Here is a 22683-nt window from a genome sequence, read left to right as displayed (position 1 = left end):
GTCACCAGTCAGTCAAACCAACACATCTCTTTTGTGAGTATTATCGATGTCTTGAAACTCATCTTTAGTGTTTTAGCAAATCTTTCAAACTAAAACTAAAATCAGACAACATAAAAAGGGAAGACGGGAAATTTGTTTCTTGTATGTTCATTCAAAGTAGGTGTGTTTCTTGTATGCTCGTTCAAAGCATCTCCTTGATTAGTAAATTAATGATTCACGCTACTTTTGTAATCTATCCTTCTTAGCCTAACTTTTTGCAACTTGGCACTGTCTGTCATGCTTTAGATACCAACTTTGATTTTCATGGATTTTGTACAGCAAGTTTTAAATGAATACAGGATAACCAAGAAAAATACAAAGTACGTGGCACATAGTAACTACCTAACACTAAATTACGTGGAAGATGAGTAATGGGGCAAGACTAGTGAAATAGAAAGGAATAGTATTAGGAAGCATGGAATAATGGGTGTAGACGGCTTCTTCTATTCACCTCATAATCATATGCCTATCAAATTCAAAATACCTTACATATAAATGTATATATATCTTCCTTCTTCATCCGCGTGCCGTCCCCAATCGCCTCGAGAATGCCCTTCTGGTTTCTGGCGGCTCTCAAGATGAGTTTGGATTCTCTTGACTTCTCTTCTGCCATCTTCAATATATATTTCCAATAATATAATAAAGAAATATATATAAAGCTCCCCGAATGTGCAATTCTCTCTAGTTTCTGTACGGTTTTCTGCGCTGATGAATCTATGGAAATGCGAGGTATTTATAGCGCCAATACGCGACTGGTGTTGAATTTTACTTTTTTATATTATAATTAGAAACCAATTAGTATGAGTTTTAATTAATGCATAGTTTGAATTTGGACAAGTGGTGAGCTTCAATTCTTTAAGGTTGGAAAAATTGAATTTGATTATTGATCTTATTATTAACATGACAACCATTGATCTCAAATTAAAAATCCCTGGAAAGAAAGAAGAGTGAAATTGAGAAAATGAATTGATATGGGAATTCCATTCCCATTCCAATATTCTTAAATGTAAAGTGATTGATTAAGTTGGTAGGGTGAGTAAAAACAGGTATAATAGTTTGAGGCAGGGTGGGACTGAGGAAATCCACTATGAAATTATGAGATGAATGAGTTGGAACACCTAATCATTCTCTTCTTCATTAGCTAGCTACCCACTCCCATCATTCTAATTTCTTTCTAGAATCATTAATTAGGTGGTCTCTCAGAGAGAGAGAGAGAGGGGGTGGGCCGGCCTCATATCAGTTTTTGGATCAGTGTTGGACCCTAAAACACCAAAAACTAATGACATAAACAAAAGGTATGAGTAACAGAAAGCTGGGCACTATCAGTGGCAGCAAAGATAAGCAGAAATGATGATACCTTATATCCATACAAAATATATTATGGTGGACATTCAGGTGAGGTGGATTTGGATGTGGATCTGCTATACCACATTTACAGCACACAAGATAGTATTGCCTTCTGCTATCAACATTAAACTATTCAACCACACCACATCTCACCATATTCATCACAAATCTACACTCCACCAACCATACCCAAATAAATACACCTAAAACATGCTCATCCTGCTTTATTCACCATAACTCCACCTCAAGTTTATTTGATGGAAGCAAACCACAAATTTTAAGTGTAATCTTTCAGACATATCCCCAATTCACGGGTGTATAGTATAGTATAAACAAGAATATTTATAATTTCTTAAAAGCCAGCCAGGGATTCCCAATGAACAGGTATCCTCCTGTATACACTCAAGAAAACATCTGGGGTTCGCCAGATGCGACAAGATTCTAATGCAATCAAACGCATTAAATATGATTTTGGTACGCCAACTACACTACCTCACAAGGTATCAAATTTTAATGACTAATAATGTACCTCACATTTCATCAATCAAGTCTAGCTGCTTTAATGAAGTACAGTCTTCTCTTCTGGGGTCCGCAATTAGACTATAGCTTCCCCATCATGTTGCTTCAAATATCAGCTTATATGCCAAACCCACAACACATCCCCCCTCATTTTACCCCCTCTCAGCTAAATAATTACATAACCGCAATAAAGATGATATTTTTTTCCATGTTTCTGAATAAAGGAATAGGAATAGACCTCACATGACTCATCTACTTGTAAGATACTACGTTGTACAGCTATCGGATCGGCATCACGTGCTGTGTCCAACCATTAAAATACAATTTCCAGCAAATAAGTGCCAGCATTGTTCACGCCTGAGATTAGTTGCTCACCGCTAATTTTAGAAATTAACAACATCAAAGCTAACAAACAAGCAAGCACAAAATAGGTAAATGGTTTAAGTCTTTGGGCATTTACTTTGCAGTCTGAGCTGCTGCATTGAGCTAAGCCACATATGACTACTTCTCAAAATTGTCCATCATTGGATAGTTTTCAAGATTACAGAAACTCTTAAACCTTTCCTCTCCCGTTAAGTTAGATAAATATTTTCACCAACTTTATAAAACTAAGGCCAGTCTCCAACAATGACGATAACTTAGGCAAAATAAGCAGTCTCCATTTTCTATAAAAAAACAAGCAAATTTTAATCTAAAGAAGCATAATCCAATATGAGACAAAATAAAAACACAATTAGAAAAGAAAAGAAGCAAGAGCACGAAATTAACCATGACTGATCAATCTCCGTGCAATGAAAGTTACACATATCTCCTAAGCAGAGCTGGAAGCCACCTTACTCTCCGGCTTTCTGCAGAGAATCATATGCATCGGAGTGAAAATCCCCGTCTCCCCACCCCTAGTCAGATAATCGGCGGTAACGAACAGCATCTCGTGCACGTCAACGACACCTTTTGGCGCAATCCCCAGCCACGCCAGTACTGTAACCAAAATGTGGTTCCTCCAGTAGGCGATCCGACCCATCTTCAGCCGGGTCCACCACGGGTTTGCCGGGGGTTTCGCCAAATCCTTCTCCTTTATCACTTCGAAGCCGACCTTTTCGGCCACCTCGGCTATATCCTTGTAGCTGCGGAGTCCCGGCAATGCGTCTCCCCTCTCAATCCCTTGTATGACCTCCACGTGCTCCGGGTCATCCCCACGGTACAATTCCGTGGTCACCCACTCGTACGAAACATACAAGGACCCGGGCTTCAGAACCCTGTAGATCTCACTGTAAACATCTTCGAGCTTCGGCGCATGACACGTTGCTTCAATGGAGTAAGCTCCGTCGAAGGTGTTGTCTTTGAAGGGCATCTGGAGGAAATTGCCGCAAACCACCTCGCACAGCTTGTCAAGCCCAGCCTTTTTGTTATGCATCCGGGCCCGGTTCACCTGGTACTCATTAATGGTGATCCCAACAACATTAGCGCCTGAGTGGGCTGCAATCGCGCGCATCGGGCCGCCAACACCGCAGCCCGCGTCGAGAATTCGAGCTCCGGGTTTGACATTCAAGAGATCCACCGCCATCTCCTCGTGTATGCGAGTAGCATCCCGGTGTGATTTTCCAGGAATGGAGGGAGAGAAATGAAAAGATTGGCCCCAACCCCACTCATAAATATCAGTGACGAGATTGTAAAAGGTGTCGACGAAAGCCGGGACTTTGTCGGCCGTTTCAATTTCTTTGGGGCGGCGGAAAAAAGACCAGTACTGTTCGTACTTGTCCTGGACTTTCTCTTTGGCGATGGAGCCGCCGGATAGTTGGACGGCGTGCTTGCCCTTCTGTTCGGCGGAGCCAAGAACGCAGACGAACCAGTACAAGCCGGCGGCTAAGAGAGAGGCGGTGCAAAAGAGAGTGAGAGAATCCATGGGGGTGGAGAAAAGTGAAAAAAGTAGTGCTGGAAGTGGAGTGCAAAGCAAAGCCAAGAGTGAATGCGGGTGCTTTTAATTGTTTAGGAGGAGGAGTGGTGGGATTGGATCTAGTGCGAACATGAGTTGTGAGAATGTCCAGCACGTTGCGACACATCAGCAACTGTTTGAATTGAGTGGATAAAAATATGAAAAGGAGATTTTCAGGGGTATTGGAGTAAAAGCAGAGGAAAAGGTTTAAGAATAGGTTAGGTTAGGGGATTAGCTACTAATTTACTATGATTAGTGATTAGTGATTAGTGTGTGTTGGTAATTAATGAAGATAGATATTTTTGGAGACGCAGACGGCAGTGGGAGTCTCTCTTTGTTTGTTTGAATTGAAAAGGGACAAGACAAGAAGAGAAACTAGTTGATGGTGGTCAATGACTACCAATCACATTCACTCTTTTGAATTCCAGCCCCACTCATTAAATATCATACTCTTCAAATGGCAACAGCAATTGATTAGTATTTATTTATTTATAAGGGTACAAAAGTAATTTTTTACATACAAGTTATATAATAAATGTATTTATTTTATTACATTATATAATTTTTAACACTACTGTAAATACTTAAAATATTATTTTTTAATGAGGACTATTCATTGATTTGACCTCTCCCACATAAAAAAACTCTCTTTCAAAATCGACATTGATTTCACCTGGTACGCAATCGTGTCATGGGCAAAATTTCCCATTCATCCTTTCATAAAATCACAACCACATTATTGACGCCGTCTATGGAAAAAATTTGACTCGATATTGGAAATGCAAACTAGGTCTCGGACTCGTGACGTCCATGATTTGGACATGATCAGGAAAGCTCAAGTGAACGGGGCAGAACAAGACCCACCTCGCGAACAGTCGCCGTCTCAGGAGGTAACCCCCTTACCTCATGAACAAACCCCCTTTAATGGGGAGATCCCTCGACCACGTCGACAATCTCCCCCCGCGCTCTCCAAGAGAGCACTCCCCCCGAAAGTTCCACCCCAAGAATTGATGGTCCAACTGGCATAAGAGTCTTTGTTGGCCCTGATTCGTGATGCATCTACTCGAGCGGCAGCACAAGTCGTGACTCAATTTGTAGCACAACAACCCGTGAACCCGTCCCCTTTTTCCCCTTGCAGAAGTCGAGAATTATCCTTAACTCCAGAAGAGAATGAGCAGAGGCGGGAGAAAGTGAACAGCAAAATCTCTCGACTTGAGGTTGCACGGACCCAAGATCAAAACCCCTGCAGTCTAAAATCATTAGCTTCCCTACTGCCTAGGGGAGTCGAGGATCCTTATTTGCCATGGGTTGTAGCCCCTCCTCAGCGAAGCCCTTTCTCCCTCGCGGGCGTCAAAGTATCGAATCTGTCAAAATATGATGGAATAGGGGAACCGTAAGAACACTTAGACAAAATTTATGCTAAAATTGATTGGTACGACTTGAGTGACGCCACCTATTGCAAGATCTTCTGCACTACGCTCTCCAAACATGCTTTCGCGTGATTCAACCAACTGCTTGTTGGAACTATCTCCAGTCTTGAGCAGTTGACACAACGTTTTTTGCATCACTTCTCGATGAACACAGAACAAGGTTTTATTATTACCAAAATTTACAGTAAGTAGTAAATGCCAGCAACATATGCTGTCACAAATTGATATTTATTATAGATGTGGGGTATAAGCTTAAAACAACTGTGTCATGAAGGAAAATTTTTTAATAGCGACAAAGATGGACTAGAGTTCGGACCAAAAAAAAAACAACAGCACACCACATTTTGCAACATTACATACTAGAGTACAAGACAACCGAAAGGGTTGCACCAATAGTGAAAGAAATTAACAGAGGGATCTATCATACCTGAGCTATCCAGACGGTTTCTCGAACTTTCGACGAAGACACACCTCAATGAGAAGCAGATCTGAGAAAAGAATGTTAGTGCCGTCTCCGATAAGGAAGTTTTCAAAACTAAATAACATACAATTTACCTAACATCAATTTTTATACTAGCTAAGTGGAGGGAAAAATATGAAGTTATTGAGGAACAAAAAAATATTGAAGAACAATGTAACCAAGACCTACACCTAAGAACCACAATGGGAAGTGGCGTCTGCAAGTCCTCCACTTCTCACTTTAAACAGAGGAAGAAGAAGGTCAAAAAATAAATGTTAAGACATTCATCCATAAAACGAGATGAACCAGGCGGTCGAAATCTGTATCCAGTGTGCCAGAAGGTGATTGTAGTGTCTTGCATAGTCCGGAGAGAATCGGGCCTCGGCTAACTTTACCGGGCCTCCCATTTGGTAAGTAAACCAGCTACTAGCTGAAAAAAAGGGCTGATATCTGCCTTAGTTCCAGCTGGTAAACACAGTCTAAATCGGATTGGGATGGATGTTTGGCCCAATCCAACTAAATAAACATCACCATTTAGTATTAATAAAAAAACGAGTAAAACACATTTCCCCCTCCCCCTAAACTATTCTTGATGTAATATTTACCCCCTTAAATTAACAAATACAACGCCTAACCCCTTAATTGGACAAAAATGCCTCTTCATATCTTGACAATTGTATTATTTTTAATATATTTTAGTATTTTACACATTAAATTATTAATAAAATATTTTTAATTAATTTTTTTAATAAATAAAAATTTTAAATTAAAAGTGGAGTATAATTAATATATATAGTAGATTTTTCAATAAATATAATATAACCAACAACTCATATATACTTTTTAAAAAAAAATTGACAAATATATATGCTTAATCAAAATTTTAATATTTTTATAGAAAAGTAAATAAATATATTTTATCATATTTTTTGAGAAAATACATTCAAAAAATAATTGTGTAATTAATTATTTTTATCTAAAAGAATAAATAATTAATAACTTAATCAAATTAATAAAAACTTTTTACGAAAAGTTTTTTGTGTAGTTATTTGATCATTCATTACTTAAGTTTGAGGCTGTAAACTATAGTAAAATTTGAACTATTTAATTCACCGATCATATTTTATTTTTTTATAATAAAAATATTATTTTCCAATTAATTTTTTAAGTAAACTAAAAATGCAAAATTGTTAAATAACAAAATTCTTTGAACTAAATATATATATATATATATCATATAAGGGTAATATTGTCCAAAAATTTAATTTTAAGAGATAAATATTATATTTATTAATTTAAAAGGGTAAATGTTACATCAATAATAATTTAGGGGTGCAAAGTGTTTCTTACCGTAAAACAGATACCCACAAATAAAATTTGGGCTGCGCTGGAGAGGCTAGTGGAAGGCGGGTGGTGCAAGTGGAGGAGGAGGAAGGGGAAGGCTTTGCGGTGGTTTACATAGCTTAGGTGAGGAGAGTTTTTTAAAAATTGAAGGGGATGAATTGTGTTTTTATTTTTCAATAAGTTTTTTTGAGCAACACATGAAATTTAGCCTATTATTCATAAAATGATTTGATTTCTCCAATGATTAATCGAGTCTTGGGAAATGTCAAGATACCTTAGCATGAGTTGTTTCTGGTCATTTTCTTGTACACTGCCAATTTCTACTTGAATCCATCACTCTTATTATTTTTGGACATCTTCCCCCATCATATGTATTTATGTTGCTGTTACTACAGTTGACCAGAACAATGTTGTCTAAACATACAGGTAAAGGATGGGCTACAGGAACAGCCTACAACCCTTTCTTCCTTAAATCCACCTTGTTTCATCAAATTAATCTATGGGATTGCCAGAGTTATTTGTTAAAATATTATAAGAAATAAATTTAAAAAATTGCAACTCTACTGCAAAATGGATTTGATAATCGCCCTCCTTTGATCTTCATTTTATTACAATTGGATATGAATTTGTTGTCTTACACATTCATAATCGCCTAACACCAAAAAATCAAACCTGGCGTCAAAATATTATACACCTATTGGACCATAATGAACAGCAGACAAGTAGGCAACCATCGTATCATTTGGAGAAGTATCACCAGAACACATTTTATCCTTAATTGCGGCTGAGGTTGGACTTTTACACTGCTCTCAACTAGAAGAGATGGCAAGGCAGACAGACCAGAAGCAAATAAGAACGATTGAAGAAATCGGAAAAATGAATTAGTAAACATCAATCTCAAGGAAGAAAATCTGGCAGGAAACTGATGCAAGGGGTATTGTACAATGCCAACAGACTTAAAGGGGGTTAATGTTCCAAAATTGGAGAGGAATATATATGCCGATGAGCTTCCAAGTTTTATCCCTTCAGTGATGTCCGCGTCTCAGGGCAGAAAAAAATCCTCTCTCCTTTCGTCCCTCTCCATCATCTCCAACCTGTTCCACATACATCAGGTGTCATCTAGAGAATGGGTGATTAAGCATTTGTATGCACATGAACAGAAGATAACTCCTACTCTTTTTCAGAATCCTCGAGTGACCATTGAATTCAGAATGGATTGACCATATTCCTTTCATACAAAGCGTGAGAAGTAAAGACTTGGTTGATTTTATTTCGATACAAGTAATAACTGAATAACTACATATCTCGTGCTGACTTAACTGATGGTTGAGCTAGAATCAGCTGGATGTAAGAGAAATAGCAAACAGGTGTGAGAAAAACACACCTCTTAATTAGTCTGATGCAACTTCACTAAAGCAAGGCAAGCATCTTTCTGCTTGAAGCTACTTAGTAAAAATGCATAACAAAGGACAAGTTGATTTTCCAAGTACAGTTGATGAAAAAGTACCTCCTTAGATATTTGCTTTAAGATTTCTGTTACTTCAGAAAAGTCAGGTCTCAAAGTTGGATCTTGCTGCCAGCATCTCTCAAGCAGCTCAACAAGCTTTGGATGTGTGTGTTTTGGAATAGTCGGCCGGAGACCCTTAAAGAATAGAAAAAAGAACTGCCTTCAGCAAACAATAAAAGAAAATACTCAATTTGCAAGTATGTGTCCAGAGAACTTCAGACTGCTATGTTCCAGATAATCATGTCCACATGGTAGTTGCAAATGACATAACCAACACCACAACAACCTAGATGCTTTACCTTTTGGACCACTCCAACAGCTGCTTGTAAAGGAGTCAAGTACTCGTAAGGAAGCTGACAAGCCAAATATCAAAATGTTTAAGCAATAACAAATCAGAAGAGTGATGATTCCAGCACTTTGGAGAAGAAAATAATACCTTTCCTGTCAGCAATTCCCATAAAACCACGCCAAAACTGAAAACATCAGCCTTATGATCATAGGGTTTATGCTCTATAACCTTCAAAGAGAAAGAATACTTGTTAGCAATTGCAGGGTATCATAATTTCCAACTAGAATCAGCACAGGAACAGCACTTAGAGAATTGTGGAGTACAGAAGGTACTATAAACAGCTAATCGAACATATTATTTATTCCTGTATCCTCTCAGCTTCCAGTGGCATTTTACCTAGATTCTTTATCCACTGCAGACCTATAAAGATGCCCCAAATCCAATGTTCTCTATTAGACCTTATCTAGACATTATAAACACCAGGACATGCAAGCATAAGATTGCCGAGAAAATGATACTTGAACAATGTTGAAAAAGCAATTATCAAGGTTCAGTGTTCAATGATAACAGCTTAGCAACAGAAATTAATAACCATGACAGACCACAATGTCAAGATCACCTCCCAGACCACAAAGGTATAGAAAAGCGAGCTGGGATCAGAACATTCAAAATTTATTTGCAGCAATCATGAAATGAGTCCACTAAAAAGTATCATGGCCATATAAAACAGCTTTTCACTAAAAGATGTCAAAAGTCTCCTAAATTCTAATTTGATATAAAAGGGCATATACCTCAGGGGCCATCCATCGATACGTCCCAGTTTCAGCTGTCATCACACCTGTTTGAGCTTTCACTCTGGCCACTCCAAAATCCCCCACCTTAACAACCTGAAAACAAAGCTCTTTAAATTTTCCCAACTTCCCAAGCCACAAAAGTAAGACTTATTCAGACTAGAAAATCGAAACAAAGTCATAACAAATAAAGCTTGTTATAAGTGCCAGACCTTCAGAAGATGGAATGTCTAAATGCCTGAAAACTTGCAGATAAAATGGGCTGCCAGCCTAAAGAGATAATTTAATTTGTTCTCAAAGAAAAATTTCTGTCCTCATCTCTATCCAGAAGAACAATATAGAGTTGGCATGATTTTCTTTGAATACCAAGTTTAACCTTTAATGTAGATAAACATGCAACATGAAATACCAGGAACCATACAAATCCTGGTCAACATGAAAATTACTCATTCAGCTGAAAAGCTCAATGCTTACTTCATTTTCATCCATCAAAAGATTCGCAGCCTTCAAGTCCCTGTGAATTATATTGTTCTGATGCAAATAGTTCATTCCCTTTGATACATCAATGGCTACTTTAAGTAAAGCAGGAAGCTTAAAAGAACCCTTTTGCTTGTGTAAATAGTCGTATACACTTCCCCCAGACATGTATTCTGCAATTAAATAAACATATAAATTAAACCAGAATTTGTTGATAGCCATCAACAAGATGTTTAGCTTCAGTAGTTGCAAAGGAAACTCTCATATTTTCCCTATTTTCCCAAGAAAATGTACTTGTCAAAACAGACCTGTCACTATGCACAAGTTTGGAGGTCTGGTGCATGCCCCGATGAATTGCACAACATTCTTGTGTCGAACTTTTCTGTAAATAATATATAGCAATGTTCAACAGAAATGAAGAAAAGTTTGACAACAATCAGTGAAACTAAGAACTTTCTCATAGCCATGATGAGATTTCGCTATATGTGAATACATCAAGTCTCATAAGAATCTGCAAGAACTGAACCCAATAAACTAGTGTGCTATCACAGGCATATTATGTGCATTTGAACAATAAGTATGCTTATTGAGTAGTGAGTACAAACTGAAACAGTTACCCCCAAACATAAGTGTCCCATTCATAACCATTTCAAATCTCCAAAGCTTGTAAGGATTGACAAAAGACCATCTTGGGCTATTTAAAAAATAGTCTACGAAAAAACAAGTTAATGTAGATGAACCTCATTATATATACTTCTTGGGCAAACTCCTTCTGAAGTTCTGTATTCAAGCGCTCTCCCTTGAGAATTTTAATTGCTACTTCCTGACTACAGTATGTTCCTTTGTATCTGGAGAAAAAGTTTTCAGAGTAAGTTGAAAATAAAACTACAAGCATAAGCTTCAAAAGTATATCTCTGGTACTTACAAGTCGCCGTATGATCCTGATGCTACTTTGGACTCGAATTTCAAATATTGAGGATCAATTTCCCAGACATCAGTACCATCACTGGGTATTGTCAGATGATTAGATTCACGTTTGATCTCCATTGGCTCTTGTTCATTGAGTAGAGGCAAAGAACGTGCATTCAGCCAAGAAGTTTTCTGCATGAAACAAAAGTACTTTCATAATTTTTGCATTAAGGAAGAGCAAGTTTAGAAAATCACCTATATATGATATGATAATTGCTGAATGTAAAGAAAGACTCAGAAAGCAAAATAATTCTTCAACAAATCCACATCTTAATAACGAACTTCTCACTGAATTTTTCAAAAGTTCACACTCTAGCTAGTAGTATAAGCATTGTATGATAGTAACGCCTGCATACAAGTCTCTGGGGATAGCAAATCAGCTCAAAGCCGATAAACCTCACACACAAAATTGACAAGTTAATAGTAACAGTGGATAAATCTTATTTATGCAAAATAACCTATGTGCAGGTGTCCATCAGAGCTCAAGAGATTCATAAGTGCACCAGCATAGAAGAATAGTACCTCAATCTTCAGAACTTCTTTCTCAATGGCAGTGCGTAGCTGTTCAACCTCCTGACAAGTTAAAACATATGGATCAGTCCAAAAGGTGACTGTTAAAGTTTCAGTCATTCCACCAGAACCAGATTAGAGAGCCAAAGATGTGAATAATCCAAGAAAGAGCGATAATGGAAAAGAAGATGGAGATACCTCAAATGGCCAACCATCAACAACAAATACATCTAGAGAATAGCCATCCGCAGTGGAAAAGGCATGTGCTTCCTGGATGTTCAACCCAACTTCAGCTAATAGACAAGTCAACTGCAAGTAGCACCCTTACATAGTTCAGTCAAGGGCTAAAACATATCCTTTACTAATTGTTCAATTCTGTGCAATTACTGAATATTGCACAAGCAAGCTTAGAAAAAACCTCTCCATCCACACATAACGAAGTATTGAGGCTTAAAAATACAGCAAACTTCCCACAAAAGCAGAAATATTGCCAATTGTTTACACCTGGTATTTCACCAAGAATAGTAAGATTTTTAACAGCTAGCCAGCCAATTCAATATACTCAAGTTGAACTCCCATCTAAAATGGTTAATTGAGATAGAAGCTTTTCTAGATAGTCCTCAATGGACAAAGAGAAGTTCGGGCATCTGTTCATGCAAGCTGGTAACCATTTTAATGAGCATCAAAGATGGGTCCATCAGCATAAGAGAGAAGGATCATTACCTGACTGAGGAGCTTTGGCTTGTCATCTGTTGAGAAAGTAATCTCATGCATGGGCCTGCATGTCAATTAAGAGAAAGAGTAAGCTCAACGATAAGTCAAAACATTAGACGATACTTTTATTTAAAATAATGACTTGTTAGGTCAATTTACAAAACCATTACACAAGTGTCAATAAGATACTGCAAAATGCATAGAGAGACTGGCCGCATGTACTTTCTATATAGTGCCAAACAGGTATCAAAAGAATAAGGTATGAAAATTTCTCGGATCAAAGCCCAATTATTCTGTTACTACAAAGAATCAATTGCATGTTAGAGAGTGAATGCGTTAGATTGCTTCGGCGGTGACAAGTAAATGCACAAGCCCATTATTGTTTTTATGGACATAAGTCAAAGGATGAGCACTCACGTACAAGAATAAGACCAGGCTGTAACATCTCAATATAGTATACCTTAGAAACTTTGTGCTAGCATTTACACCACTGTCACCATCTTGTACTTCTGACTTACTTACTTCAAGTGCAAGTGCTTCAAGATTAGGAGAAGAACCAAAGGCAGGTGGTGGATGGACACTGTACAGAAAATGTATCATGAAATATCCAATAACACATAAAAACACCAGATGATGAACCCAAAAGAATAAAACAGTTGCTAATTTAAATCAACAAATACGCCCTTATGACGAATGGAAATATGAAAACATGCGGGCAATACCTTCCCCTTCTTGGAGAGCGTGAATGTACTGAATCTCCTGAATTCCCATCAGAGGCAGGCACAACCTGTAGAAAAGAAAGTTTTGTCTAACATGCAGCGGATTGACCAAGTAAGAAATATGATATGAAGGTACCATAAGATTACACAGACCGAAGGTTGTCGATTAACAACTGATGCAACTCCATTTAGTGAACAATACATTATATCACCAAAATAAAATTCCTCCACAAGCATGAAAAACATGTAGCTACAAGAATGATGCAAAAAACAATGAATTTCTGAATGCACATGTACCTTCTCTGGTAATTGAAACCTGAGATGCTAGTGATACAGTTTTATCCAGATTCACAGTTTTACTTTACGAGAGCATCGAAATTGGACTTGGGGTGCACAATGATGGAAATGTATGTCCACTTTTAGTAAACTTCAGAGTACAAGAGAGGTCAGCAACAATATCTTAGAACTAGTGTACTCTCTACCATTAAACCATATTATCAAATACACCATGTGGCCACATAAAATACTGCGAGTATGGAATATGCTCAAGTACCAGCAGTATGGACCAACTGTTGGACCCAAAATGTGAGATTTCTCTAATTCAGAAAGCTACAGATCCATGAGTGTCATTTGCCTTTGTCGTATAAAACATCTCATCATTAGCTGCCAATCAATTCAAGATCATAAATACTGCCTTCTGTAAGAATCAAAACATGCAAGGTGGAAACAGCACATGCTCAAGTAAAAGACTCGTGCATCCAGATCAAACTCATGTTTAGATATAGGATGAGTATGTACCATCACATCCAGACAGATTACCCCGAAATGAGCACAGAATATCAAAAGAATGGTGTGATATACAACAACTGAGGTTGGGGACCCTATAAGAACAAATCACCTGAACAAGCCTAACTTCAAAAGCCGGCCTATTAGCAGGATCGCGGGCCAGATGCAGTAGTCTCTTGTGTGTGAGAACATCTTCTGCCCTCTCCAAATTCACATCCATTGCGTACCTGCGGTGCATCAACGTCAATCGCCCATCAAATTGCCATTGAAGACCAAATCATGGACAAGTGTGTTAGTATAGAGAAACAACAAAAATCCGGGACATGCAACACTTGTTTAAACGATAAGTCATTCATTTTATGTTTTACGCCCTTGTACCCCGATTGCGTCGAAATGAATCATGCCATCTACGTTACATTGTAAGAAGACATTCAAAAAATCCAACCTAAAACAAACAGCGAAAAGAGATCTAAAGGTAGAAAACAAAAGACATTAACACAACCATTCACTAATCCAAAGGGGAAAAGCAATCCGACAGGAAAAAGGAAGAGTCAAGTAGAAAACATGGAAGCAAAAGGTGTTGTGTTGGGAGCTGAAAAGAAAAGGGATAGGGTGTGTTAACATGTGATGATTGAAGAGAAAAGGTAAAGGCGACCTGGCAGGAAGGCGATTGAAATGCGCCCAAAGCTGATCGTCAAAAGCGGAGTCCTGAGCGTCGGGGTGGTGGGCTTCCTTAAGCCGGCGCAAAACCTCATTGTAAACCTCGAGTTTCTTGCGGTGCAGGCGGGTGTTGGCTGGCGAAGATTCCACCTCCCGACTACCACAACTCTCATTATCCGCCATCACCATTTGAAATTAAGGAAGAAAAGGTAGGATAATCAGGAGTGGAGGTGTTTCCTGGTGGGGAATTGGATCCAGTTTACGTAGAGGGAATTATCATCATGAGGGAGGCGGAATCAAGCATAGTAGATGGAGAATTGAGATGGGTTTGAAACGAAAAATTGTATACTCCATAATATTAACAACTACTAGAAGTAGTGAAAAAGGACTATAGCCTGAGGAGGAGGATAATCAGAAATATATATATATATATATATATTTAGTTTTTTTTTTTTTTAAAAGAAAAAAAAGGATTGGGATTGGATTGAGAAGGTATATGAACATGGGTTTTGAATTGGCTTATTAGTAGTAGTTAGTAGTTTTATTTCATTCCATTTCATCCATATCCTCTTCTTTCTCTCTCTTTCTTCTTAGGATTGATTCTCTCTCTTACTGAAAAAAGAGTTAAGAGATATATAGCTGGCTTGGCAGGGGAGGGGAGGATTAAACTAAAGTGATTTAATGATGGAGAGAGTGGCATTGGGGCCCATCCATAAATCTGTATCAGTCTTTGAGAGAGATAATCTCTGCCTGGATTAACAACATTGTAATTGATTTTGTACGTTTAATGAGATGGGTCGTGTTGTTGACGTAGACAATACAGACTCCACCCTGCCGATGTGTCACTGCCCGTACTTCAATCAAGACGGTCGGCAGTGCCTCAAAAATAACGTGCGGGTCGTAAGAAGATGTCGCTCTATACGTAGACGCACAAATAGCTAGTTAGTATTATTCTTATCGATTGGGAATCGTAATACAATGGCAACTTTTTTAATGTATGAGCTAGTAAAGCAAAGTGCTTTATCCTTGGTGAGACACCTCCACCATATTTCAAAGTTAGACAGTTTAGATTGGGTAGAAAAAGACGATAACATTTGGAGTCTGCCAATGCAATAGTCGGACAATGATTCAAAATATTGTGAGGACAATTCATCAATGATGAATGATCGAATGGAGCTGAAATGCTTGAGTTGTGATATAGAAATCGTAGGCCACGCAACAATTCAAGCAGCATGTGATTTGGATATCGGACGAGAGAGATACAGAAAAGGTGCGCTCCTCAGCCATTTCAAAGTCCACTACTGAAAAAGAAAAAATATTTTTAAGCCTATTATAAGGGGGTATGCATTGGTGAGTTGCAGCCAGTCCGCCCCATGCAGCGTGACACTAAATGAATATTCTCTTGGGGGCATGTGGGCCTTTAAGAGCTGATTTTAGGCATCTCAAATTAGTGTTTAGAGTCTCCAAAAGACATGAGAATGGGACGGATTGCGTAAGGCCAGGACGGCCTATTTTGGGCACATAAGCAGCCCAGAGGTTCCACGTGAGCGCAAGGTTGCCCTACCGGTTGCGAGAAATTAAGGGCAACACCTCTGGGCTAAATGGGTGATCGAGTCAAGCACTCTAATGTCTAGTGGACCAACTCGTGGCATGCGCTATTGGATTCTAACCATGCGCAGGGGTTTGTTAAACTGACAGACAAGAAGGCATGTTGGGCATACCGATCAATGCAAAGTGTTGGCATACCGAATGGGTCTCGGAGTTATGATACAATCCTACTTAGGCGAGGCATAAAGGACGACCACTACAAAGGTGTGCGATGAAGATGCACCGAGTAAGCGTTGGACATGAGATGGGTGTTGCGACTGCATGCGGAGCCCATAATGCCAAGGCGGAGCGAGGATGCTTCTTGCCATTGAGGGATGCCTCGAAAGGATCCAAGATTGTGGGTGAGATGCATAGCGGTAGACTAGCTAGTCGGGGCCGGACAAGAAAACTCGTGAGGGTTTGCAAGCCGAGAGCCTCGGAGAATATGGATATTTTGAGTAGATGAGTGCACGGGCACGAAGTGTTACATAGAGAGGCATTCAGATGTCGTGCTAGCGAGCTTAAATGTCGAAAACACATAATTACAGTCGATCAAGACTCGAGATGTGGGAAGGGTGATTGAAAATTGATTGTAACTTGAGACGCAACACCAACAAAGAGCACATTACGTTGGCAGAGGGGCCATGAGACAATGTCACATCTTTTCATTTCCTAGCGTGCTGTGCTTCAACTTGGAGTTGGAGTTTTGTCCTTGAATTAATATATTTTAAAGATAATTACAGTGTTTGGGTGATTGCGAAAAAAGGAAAAAAGTGAAATGAGCTCTTTAGATGGTGAAGAGTATTATGTAGATTATTTTAATGAGCAGCGAGTTTTAGGAGGAGGAGGATCGTGAATATATTAGTCTGAATAAATATTAATTGGTACGTGAAGCATGACAAAGCAGTTCCTAGCCTGCGCTGCTCATTGCTATTGCTCCCTCCTAATTATGTTAATTATCCTTAAGAAGATGCTTATTTTACAGACGTGGATGCATGGACAAAAAGCTGACATGGCAAATGGGATGACCTTTGGGGTTGTCCAAAGGCCATCCACCTCTATTTATTTCTTAGCTATTTCAATTTCATGTATATATCTTCCAATTCCAAGTAATACTGCCACTACTATTTTCTATTACTAAAACGCCATACCCTTCGCTTCCATCTATACAAAACGTAATTATATATTTATGGACATTAGAACGCACAAAATTGTATATGTGCAGTGCGGGGACCAACACCACATTCCCTCCATGTTTCTATTAAAGTTGTTGACAAAATATTTTAAATTTCAGTTGAATAACAAATAATTTGTTTTTAAAAGAAAGGAAGGGAGTTGGAAAAGAGGGTTGTGGTGTGGATGGAAAAGACCAAGATTCAAGAATGAAGAACCTAGACGCAGGGTAGCTTCATCCAATCTGGACATGATTAGATGTAAGCAATTAAACGTTTTATGGGGACGGGACCGGACGGACTACATATATATCAACTTAATCACATGTTCATCCATTTTTAAGTTTTGGAAATGTGTGCAGAGCAGTCCAAATAATTACTCAAATATAAACGTGCATGGTGTCATTAATTAAGACAACCCATAAACCAAATAATTAATAGATAGGGTTGATGGAATAGGCAATTTGATGGGATTCATTCATCCTTTGCCTAAAAACGGCCAAGTAATGAGAGGGTGTGGAATTTGATCCACTATTCAGTCTATGTACAATATATCCATCATTAGAGAGCTTTCAATAAAAATGAACATTCCACATGGTAATAGCAAGGTCAACTCTTTGTAATATTCAAGATTATCTTAAAATACCACATGCCATTTTATTTGAAGAGCAAACCATTCAATTCAAATCCATCCTTCCAACCTCAATCATTCATTAGTTGTTAAAAGTTTGCGGAAAAAAGAATTTATATAACTTTTTCTATTTTTAAGTGGAAGCAAGATCCAAGAAGCTGGTTTCGTTAGACATAATTATAGTTTAAAATAAAAATATGAGATAATGAATCAAAAGCTTATAAAATATTTATTGTAAAGTTGTAATAATATAATTAATAATAATAATAATAAGATGTTAGGGGGTGTTGCAATAAATATATAATCTTTTGGGCTAAAAATGAACTCTAGACAGGTATGTATGGGTCCAATTATTGAAGCAATTCCTAATCCAAATGGATTTTGCTATGTGGCCCACAAAATAGGCAGCCAGGCTGCTGGATAAGCATAACCCTCCAACTCTTTCTTCATACAACTTGAATTGATGTTTGCATTAAGAAAACGAGGACAAAAAGAGGGACAATCAAGGAAGCCCCATTTCCAATTATTATCTGAAAAAGAACATTAAACTAACATGAAATTTTCAGTGAAAGGCCGCAAAGGATTTAATTGGATCATCAACACAACATCCCAAACAACTCCGGAGGAGAGTGGAAGTGATGAACAATCCCCACATCAAAGCTTCTTATTACACTACATTACATGCTCAATGTTCCCATCCATCTTGGATAAGGAAACTGCTCTGTTAGAATCCTTATTTATTGTTTTATGATCTCAAGTATAGAAATACAAGCATACAAACAACAAGGTACAGGACACCTTGCTTTGTTACATGAAATAGCAGTCTGTAATAAGTGCACGCAAATTAACATCATTCTAGTTGTAAAGCTAAACTGGCACCGCAAAGCTAAAACCTCTATCAGCAGCATAATCAACAAAGCTGTATAATGGTAGAACCTTTTCCCCGTATCTCTCCAACCCATCTAACTCTTTCTTAGCCTGGGATCTTAGATCCTCAGCCACCTCTATCGCTTTCTCCACCCCATATACTGATACATAACTTTTACCTTTCTTTTTGTTTTTCTCATCCTTCTTCGCTGTCTCCGTTTTGGCTTCCAAGATATCGTCCACCACCTGGTACAGGACACCTACAGCCCGTCCGTATCTTCTCAACCGTTGAATCTCATCATCTGAAGCACCGGCTAGTAGGCCTCCACAAACAGCAGAGCATTGTCCCATTTCGCCAAACTTTTTCTCTTGGACGAAATCAACCGCATTTGGACCACCCTCAAGGTCGAGAAACTGCCCAGCAGCCATACCAGTGGACCCCACTGCCCGCGCAATCTCTGCAATGACCCGAAGGAGGCGAGTCTCAGGGACGAGATCAGTTGGGGTGTGTGAAACAATGTGGCGGAAACCAAGCGGAAACAATGCATCCCCAGCTAATATTGCCATATCCACACCAAATATCGTGTGGTTCGAGGGTTTACCTCTTCGTGATGGGTCATCATCCATGCATGGCAAGTCATCATGTATTAATGACGCAGCATGAACCTATTAAAAGGCAGACACATGATAAGGAATAAGAGAATATTAAGAAAACCAACGAATCAGGAAAAAGGAAATTGTGTCACCAGCATTGAACCTAGTCTTCAATGGAACGTGGGTCACTCTTTGTGATAAAGAATCAGAAGATTTAACCAGCTGTGATTGAGCTTCTATGTGGGTAGGTTTCTTTCAATTGCCTAGTTCAAACAAAGTTACAGTTGGAAAATACAACTAGAAGTACAATAAGTAGAAGCATACATTTAAGTGGAAGACTTGAGCTTCAGAGATTGATACTGGGATTATAAGAAAATGATTGTACAAATTTCAGATAGCAAAATCTAAAATTGATATCAGAAAAGTGCAAAACGAAATAAACTAATGTAAAGTCCCTATAACGAGATTCACAACTGCAAATTGTATATTGGTTATGCATCAGATCTAGTTTGAATAAGAGGGTGTTGGTGAGATCTGCAAGTTTACTCTGACCTTTCTGCCAATGGAAGGCGTAGTTTCTGTATCTTTAAGTAAACACACCATATTTTATATAACCGATGGACCACAAACATATAATAGTCCAGTTCATAAATATAAAATCCTACAGAAAGACCACATTTATTTTTCCAGGACTAGTCCCGAGAGCACCTAATATAATTTATCAGTTGGCCAATTAAAAATTTTCCTATTCTTCACGAAAAGCCCAGTCTTGCCAGCACTTGTGGTCTATGCGATTGTCTTTCCTAGACCTACTCTTACCTTCCTCTTGTTAGTGCAGTGTACGCTTGCTTTAAATTATGCATCTGTAAAGAAGGTTAGAGTTCCATTAACAAGCCTTTGAACAAACCGGCATCGAAAAGTCAAAGGGCAGCATCTGATGAACTATGGCAATGAAGCACCAAACAATCTTATACAGTTTACCTAGTTCGTGTAGCACACAGTCCTAACAAATGATTTAAGTCAATAAAAACACTAATAGAAGCAGATAGCAGCATCATACCATGAGGATGCACAAAACTTTTAGTCCGATTAACTCTGTTGTTTTGGACCGAGCTATCTCATATATTATATAAAACTTGTCCAACTGAGTATTTTTCTGTTTCCTATTCTGGTTAAAAGCTGCTGAGCCTCGGTGGGAATGAGTTAGAACCCACCCTTTCTTGATCTCGTTGAAACAACAAGAAAAACTTGTACAATTCTCTGAACTTCAGCAGACACCAATCATTCTTTGATTAGAACATCTGTAAACTACTTGCCATATTTAGCCTCCCTGTCTGTCCACAATTGAAGAACCAAGAACCAAGCACAGTGAACAATTTAGTAGATTTCATCTAAAACTTATTTGCATAGTATATATCGCACCAAACAACAAAATACAATCTTGAAATTTGTGAAATCAAAATCATCAGAAAAATAAAATATTGCAAATCCATACAGCAGAAAAGTTTCGAGACAGAGGAATCCTCAATACACTTAGGATTCAAGCAACTACCCCCTAGTTGACTCCGCCACCAAAACATAGATTAAGATAAACAAGAAACAGAAGAAGAAAATGCAAAAGGAAAAAGGCAGAAAAAATTAAAAGAGAAACGGAAAGCGAACCATTTCAAGAGCGCAGGCGGTGGGGAAGGCGGCGAGTCGGTTCCCTCCGAACAGCTCACAAGCAGCGACGCACATCACCGGCGGTGCTCTCTTAGCTCCTTTCGCCAAAACCGAATAGCGCATGGCTTCGTAGATCTGCTGTGGGTACTGCACTGGTATTGCCTCGTCGAGTTTCTGATCAATTTCCTTAATCAGAGACGTCCAGTATGTCTTAAGATCAAATTTAGGAGAAAGTGAAGCGGCGGAGCACCGGATTGTGCGGCGAATAACGGGAGGAGCGGCCTTGGAGAAGCAAACATGTGGAGAGCACGTCATTACTGTTGAGAAAACCATAACGGAAATATCTACCTTATTTTCAGTATTGTGGGCTTGGGATTTTAGCAGAAATTGAAGAAAGTGGGGTTTAGAGTGAGGAGCAAATGGTGGCGATGAGAGGGAAAGAGATGAGGTGGGTTGACGGAAACGAAGCAATATAGAATGCATATGGCTACGTGGGCCGTCGCGATTGGTTAGTACCTCAACGAGTATGGTCAAACCATATTTATTTATTATCCGCACCATTATTATGAGGAATAGATTATAAACTAAATTACAGCTGCCATTACATTTTTATCTATTTTTTCCATCAAAAATGCCCTTTTTAGAATAAGAACCATAATTTTTATTATTTTTTTATAAACTATTTTTTATTCATCCCTTTCAATTTTTTAAAAGAAAGAGTAAGGATAAAATTAATAATCTCATACATTCATTCAAAAATAACATAATTTTATCAAATATAAAAAAATATTTATTGTTTGATTTTCAAACTATAAGAGGTATTCATAATTATGATAAATTTAAGAGAATGTGGTTTTAATTTTCAAATATATATATATATATATAATCAAAATTTGAGGAGAATTATGTAGATGGATCACATAGGGTAAATTACATTCTTTGTCAATCAATTTCTGGTTCCTAGTCTTTTTTATATGCCATTTTTATCCTTATAGTTATTACGACTTTCGTCCGTCTAATTTTCTTCTTCTTAATATTTTTAAACTCAATTTAATGATCAGATCAAAATTAATTTTAATCAAAATATAGATACCAAAAGTGTAATTTAACCGATCACATCAATTTTTTTAACTCCCTCTTCAGTTCTCCTTTTACTCTCTAGAGGCATAAAATATATTTATTACAGTAATTTTTTTTCTGGAATGATGCTATTCAAATAAACTTTGAATCTTTAAAAATAAATTACCAGACAAAAAAAATATCAACAAGTGAAATATTATAAAATTTATCAACAAAAAGTGTTATAATAGTTGGTGTGAAAATTATTCCTGATTTTTCGCTCATAATGTTGATTTAATGGCGTGAAACTTATTTTTGAATGTAGAAATGCGATCTCATTTAAACCCGTGGAAGACAATCACGTGTAACCGTAAAATATAGTATCAAAACTTTAAGAATTTTATGAAAAGGAAGACGTGGGACATTCGCGATTACAGATTTCTTTGTGTCAGAGAATTTTGGACTCGAGGCCCTTTGACTTGTTGTATATGTGTTGTCTAGCATGTAATGAATTACAATGTGGTAGATGTTCTTTTTTTCTTTTATAGGTGATATCACCTCTACATTTTTTTGTACCACCTCAAGGCTTACACACCAGCCCAACTTATATCAAACCA

General features: G+C 38.0%; 3 protein-coding genes and 1 long non-coding RNA gene across 6 annotated transcripts; all 4 read right to left on the bottom strand.

Moving 5' to 3' along the window:
• Positions 1 to 2543: 2543 nt before the first annotated feature.
• On the bottom strand, positions 2544 to 3895 carry LOC105173015 (24-methylenesterol C-methyltransferase 2). The gene has a single exon (XM_011094651.3). It carries the CDS (start codon positions 3806 to 3808, stop codon positions 2717 to 2719), a length of 1092 nt encoding a protein of 363 aa, XP_011092953.1. The 5' UTR covers positions 3809 to 3895; the 3' UTR covers positions 2544 to 2716.
• Positions 3896 to 5298: 1403 nt separating this feature from the next.
• Positions 5299 to 6131, bottom strand: LOC148785160 (uncharacterized). Its single transcript, XR_016068011.1, has 3 exons — positions 5918 to 6131; positions 5696 to 5756; positions 5299 to 5405 (listed from the first exon to the last, which is right to left on the bottom strand). It is a non-coding gene; the product is annotated as an uncharacterized LOC148785160 (long non-coding RNA).
• Positions 6132 to 7647: 1516 nt separating this feature from the next.
• On the bottom strand, positions 7648 to 15079 carry LOC105173014 (serine/threonine-protein kinase STY46). 2 transcript variants are annotated; one of them, XR_016067842.1, is made up of 17 exons: positions 14490 to 15079; positions 13947 to 14061; positions 13052 to 13116; positions 12790 to 12909; positions 12339 to 12393; positions 11814 to 11924; positions 11628 to 11678; positions 11062 to 11237; positions 10877 to 10984; positions 10445 to 10518; positions 10134 to 10309; positions 9660 to 9755; positions 9016 to 9096; positions 8879 to 8932; positions 8580 to 8714; positions 8247 to 8413; positions 7648 to 8166 (listed from the first exon to the last, which is right to left on the bottom strand). XR_016067842.1 is itself a non-coding variant. In XM_011094650.3 (16 exons), the coding sequence occupies exons 1-16, from the start codon at positions 14681 to 14683 to the stop codon at positions 8098 to 8100; spliced, it is 1680 nt and encodes a 559-aa protein (XP_011092952.1). In that variant the 5' UTR covers positions 14684 to 15075; the 3' UTR covers positions 7648 to 8097. The 2 variants fall into 2 exon arrangements, 1 of the variants encoding a protein (XP_011092952.1); XM_011094650.3 differs by lacking the exon at positions 8247 to 8413 and having other exon boundaries at positions 14490 to 15075.
• Positions 15080 to 18520: 3441 nt separating this feature from the next.
• Positions 18521 to 21467, bottom strand: GGR (geranylgeranyl reductase). 2 transcript variants are annotated; one of them, XM_088886080.1, is made up of 3 exons: positions 21008 to 21467; positions 19354 to 19417; positions 18521 to 19209 (listed from the first exon to the last, which is right to left on the bottom strand). In XM_088886080.1, the coding sequence occupies exons 1-3, from the start codon at positions 21338 to 21340 to the stop codon at positions 18752 to 18754; spliced, it is 855 nt and encodes a 284-aa protein (XP_088742206.1). In that variant the 5' UTR covers positions 21341 to 21467; the 3' UTR covers positions 18521 to 18751. The 2 variants fall into 2 exon arrangements, with proteins under 2 accessions (XP_088742206.1, XP_011092951.1); XM_011094649.3 differs by having other exon boundaries at positions 18521 to 19417; positions 21008 to 21466.
• Positions 21468 to 22683: the final 1216 nt, after the last annotated feature.

Source organism: Sesamum indicum, linkage group LG10 (genome assembly GCF_026168435.1).
Source record: "Sesamum indicum cultivar Baizhima isolate 11 linkage group LG10, ASM2616843v1, whole genome shotgun sequence".
Taxonomy (NCBI): domain Eukaryota; kingdom Viridiplantae; phylum Streptophyta; class Magnoliopsida; order Lamiales; family Pedaliaceae; genus Sesamum; species Sesamum indicum.
The sequence above is the reverse complement of the archived record's forward strand: the minus strand, read 5'-3'. Positions and strand labels throughout refer to the sequence as shown.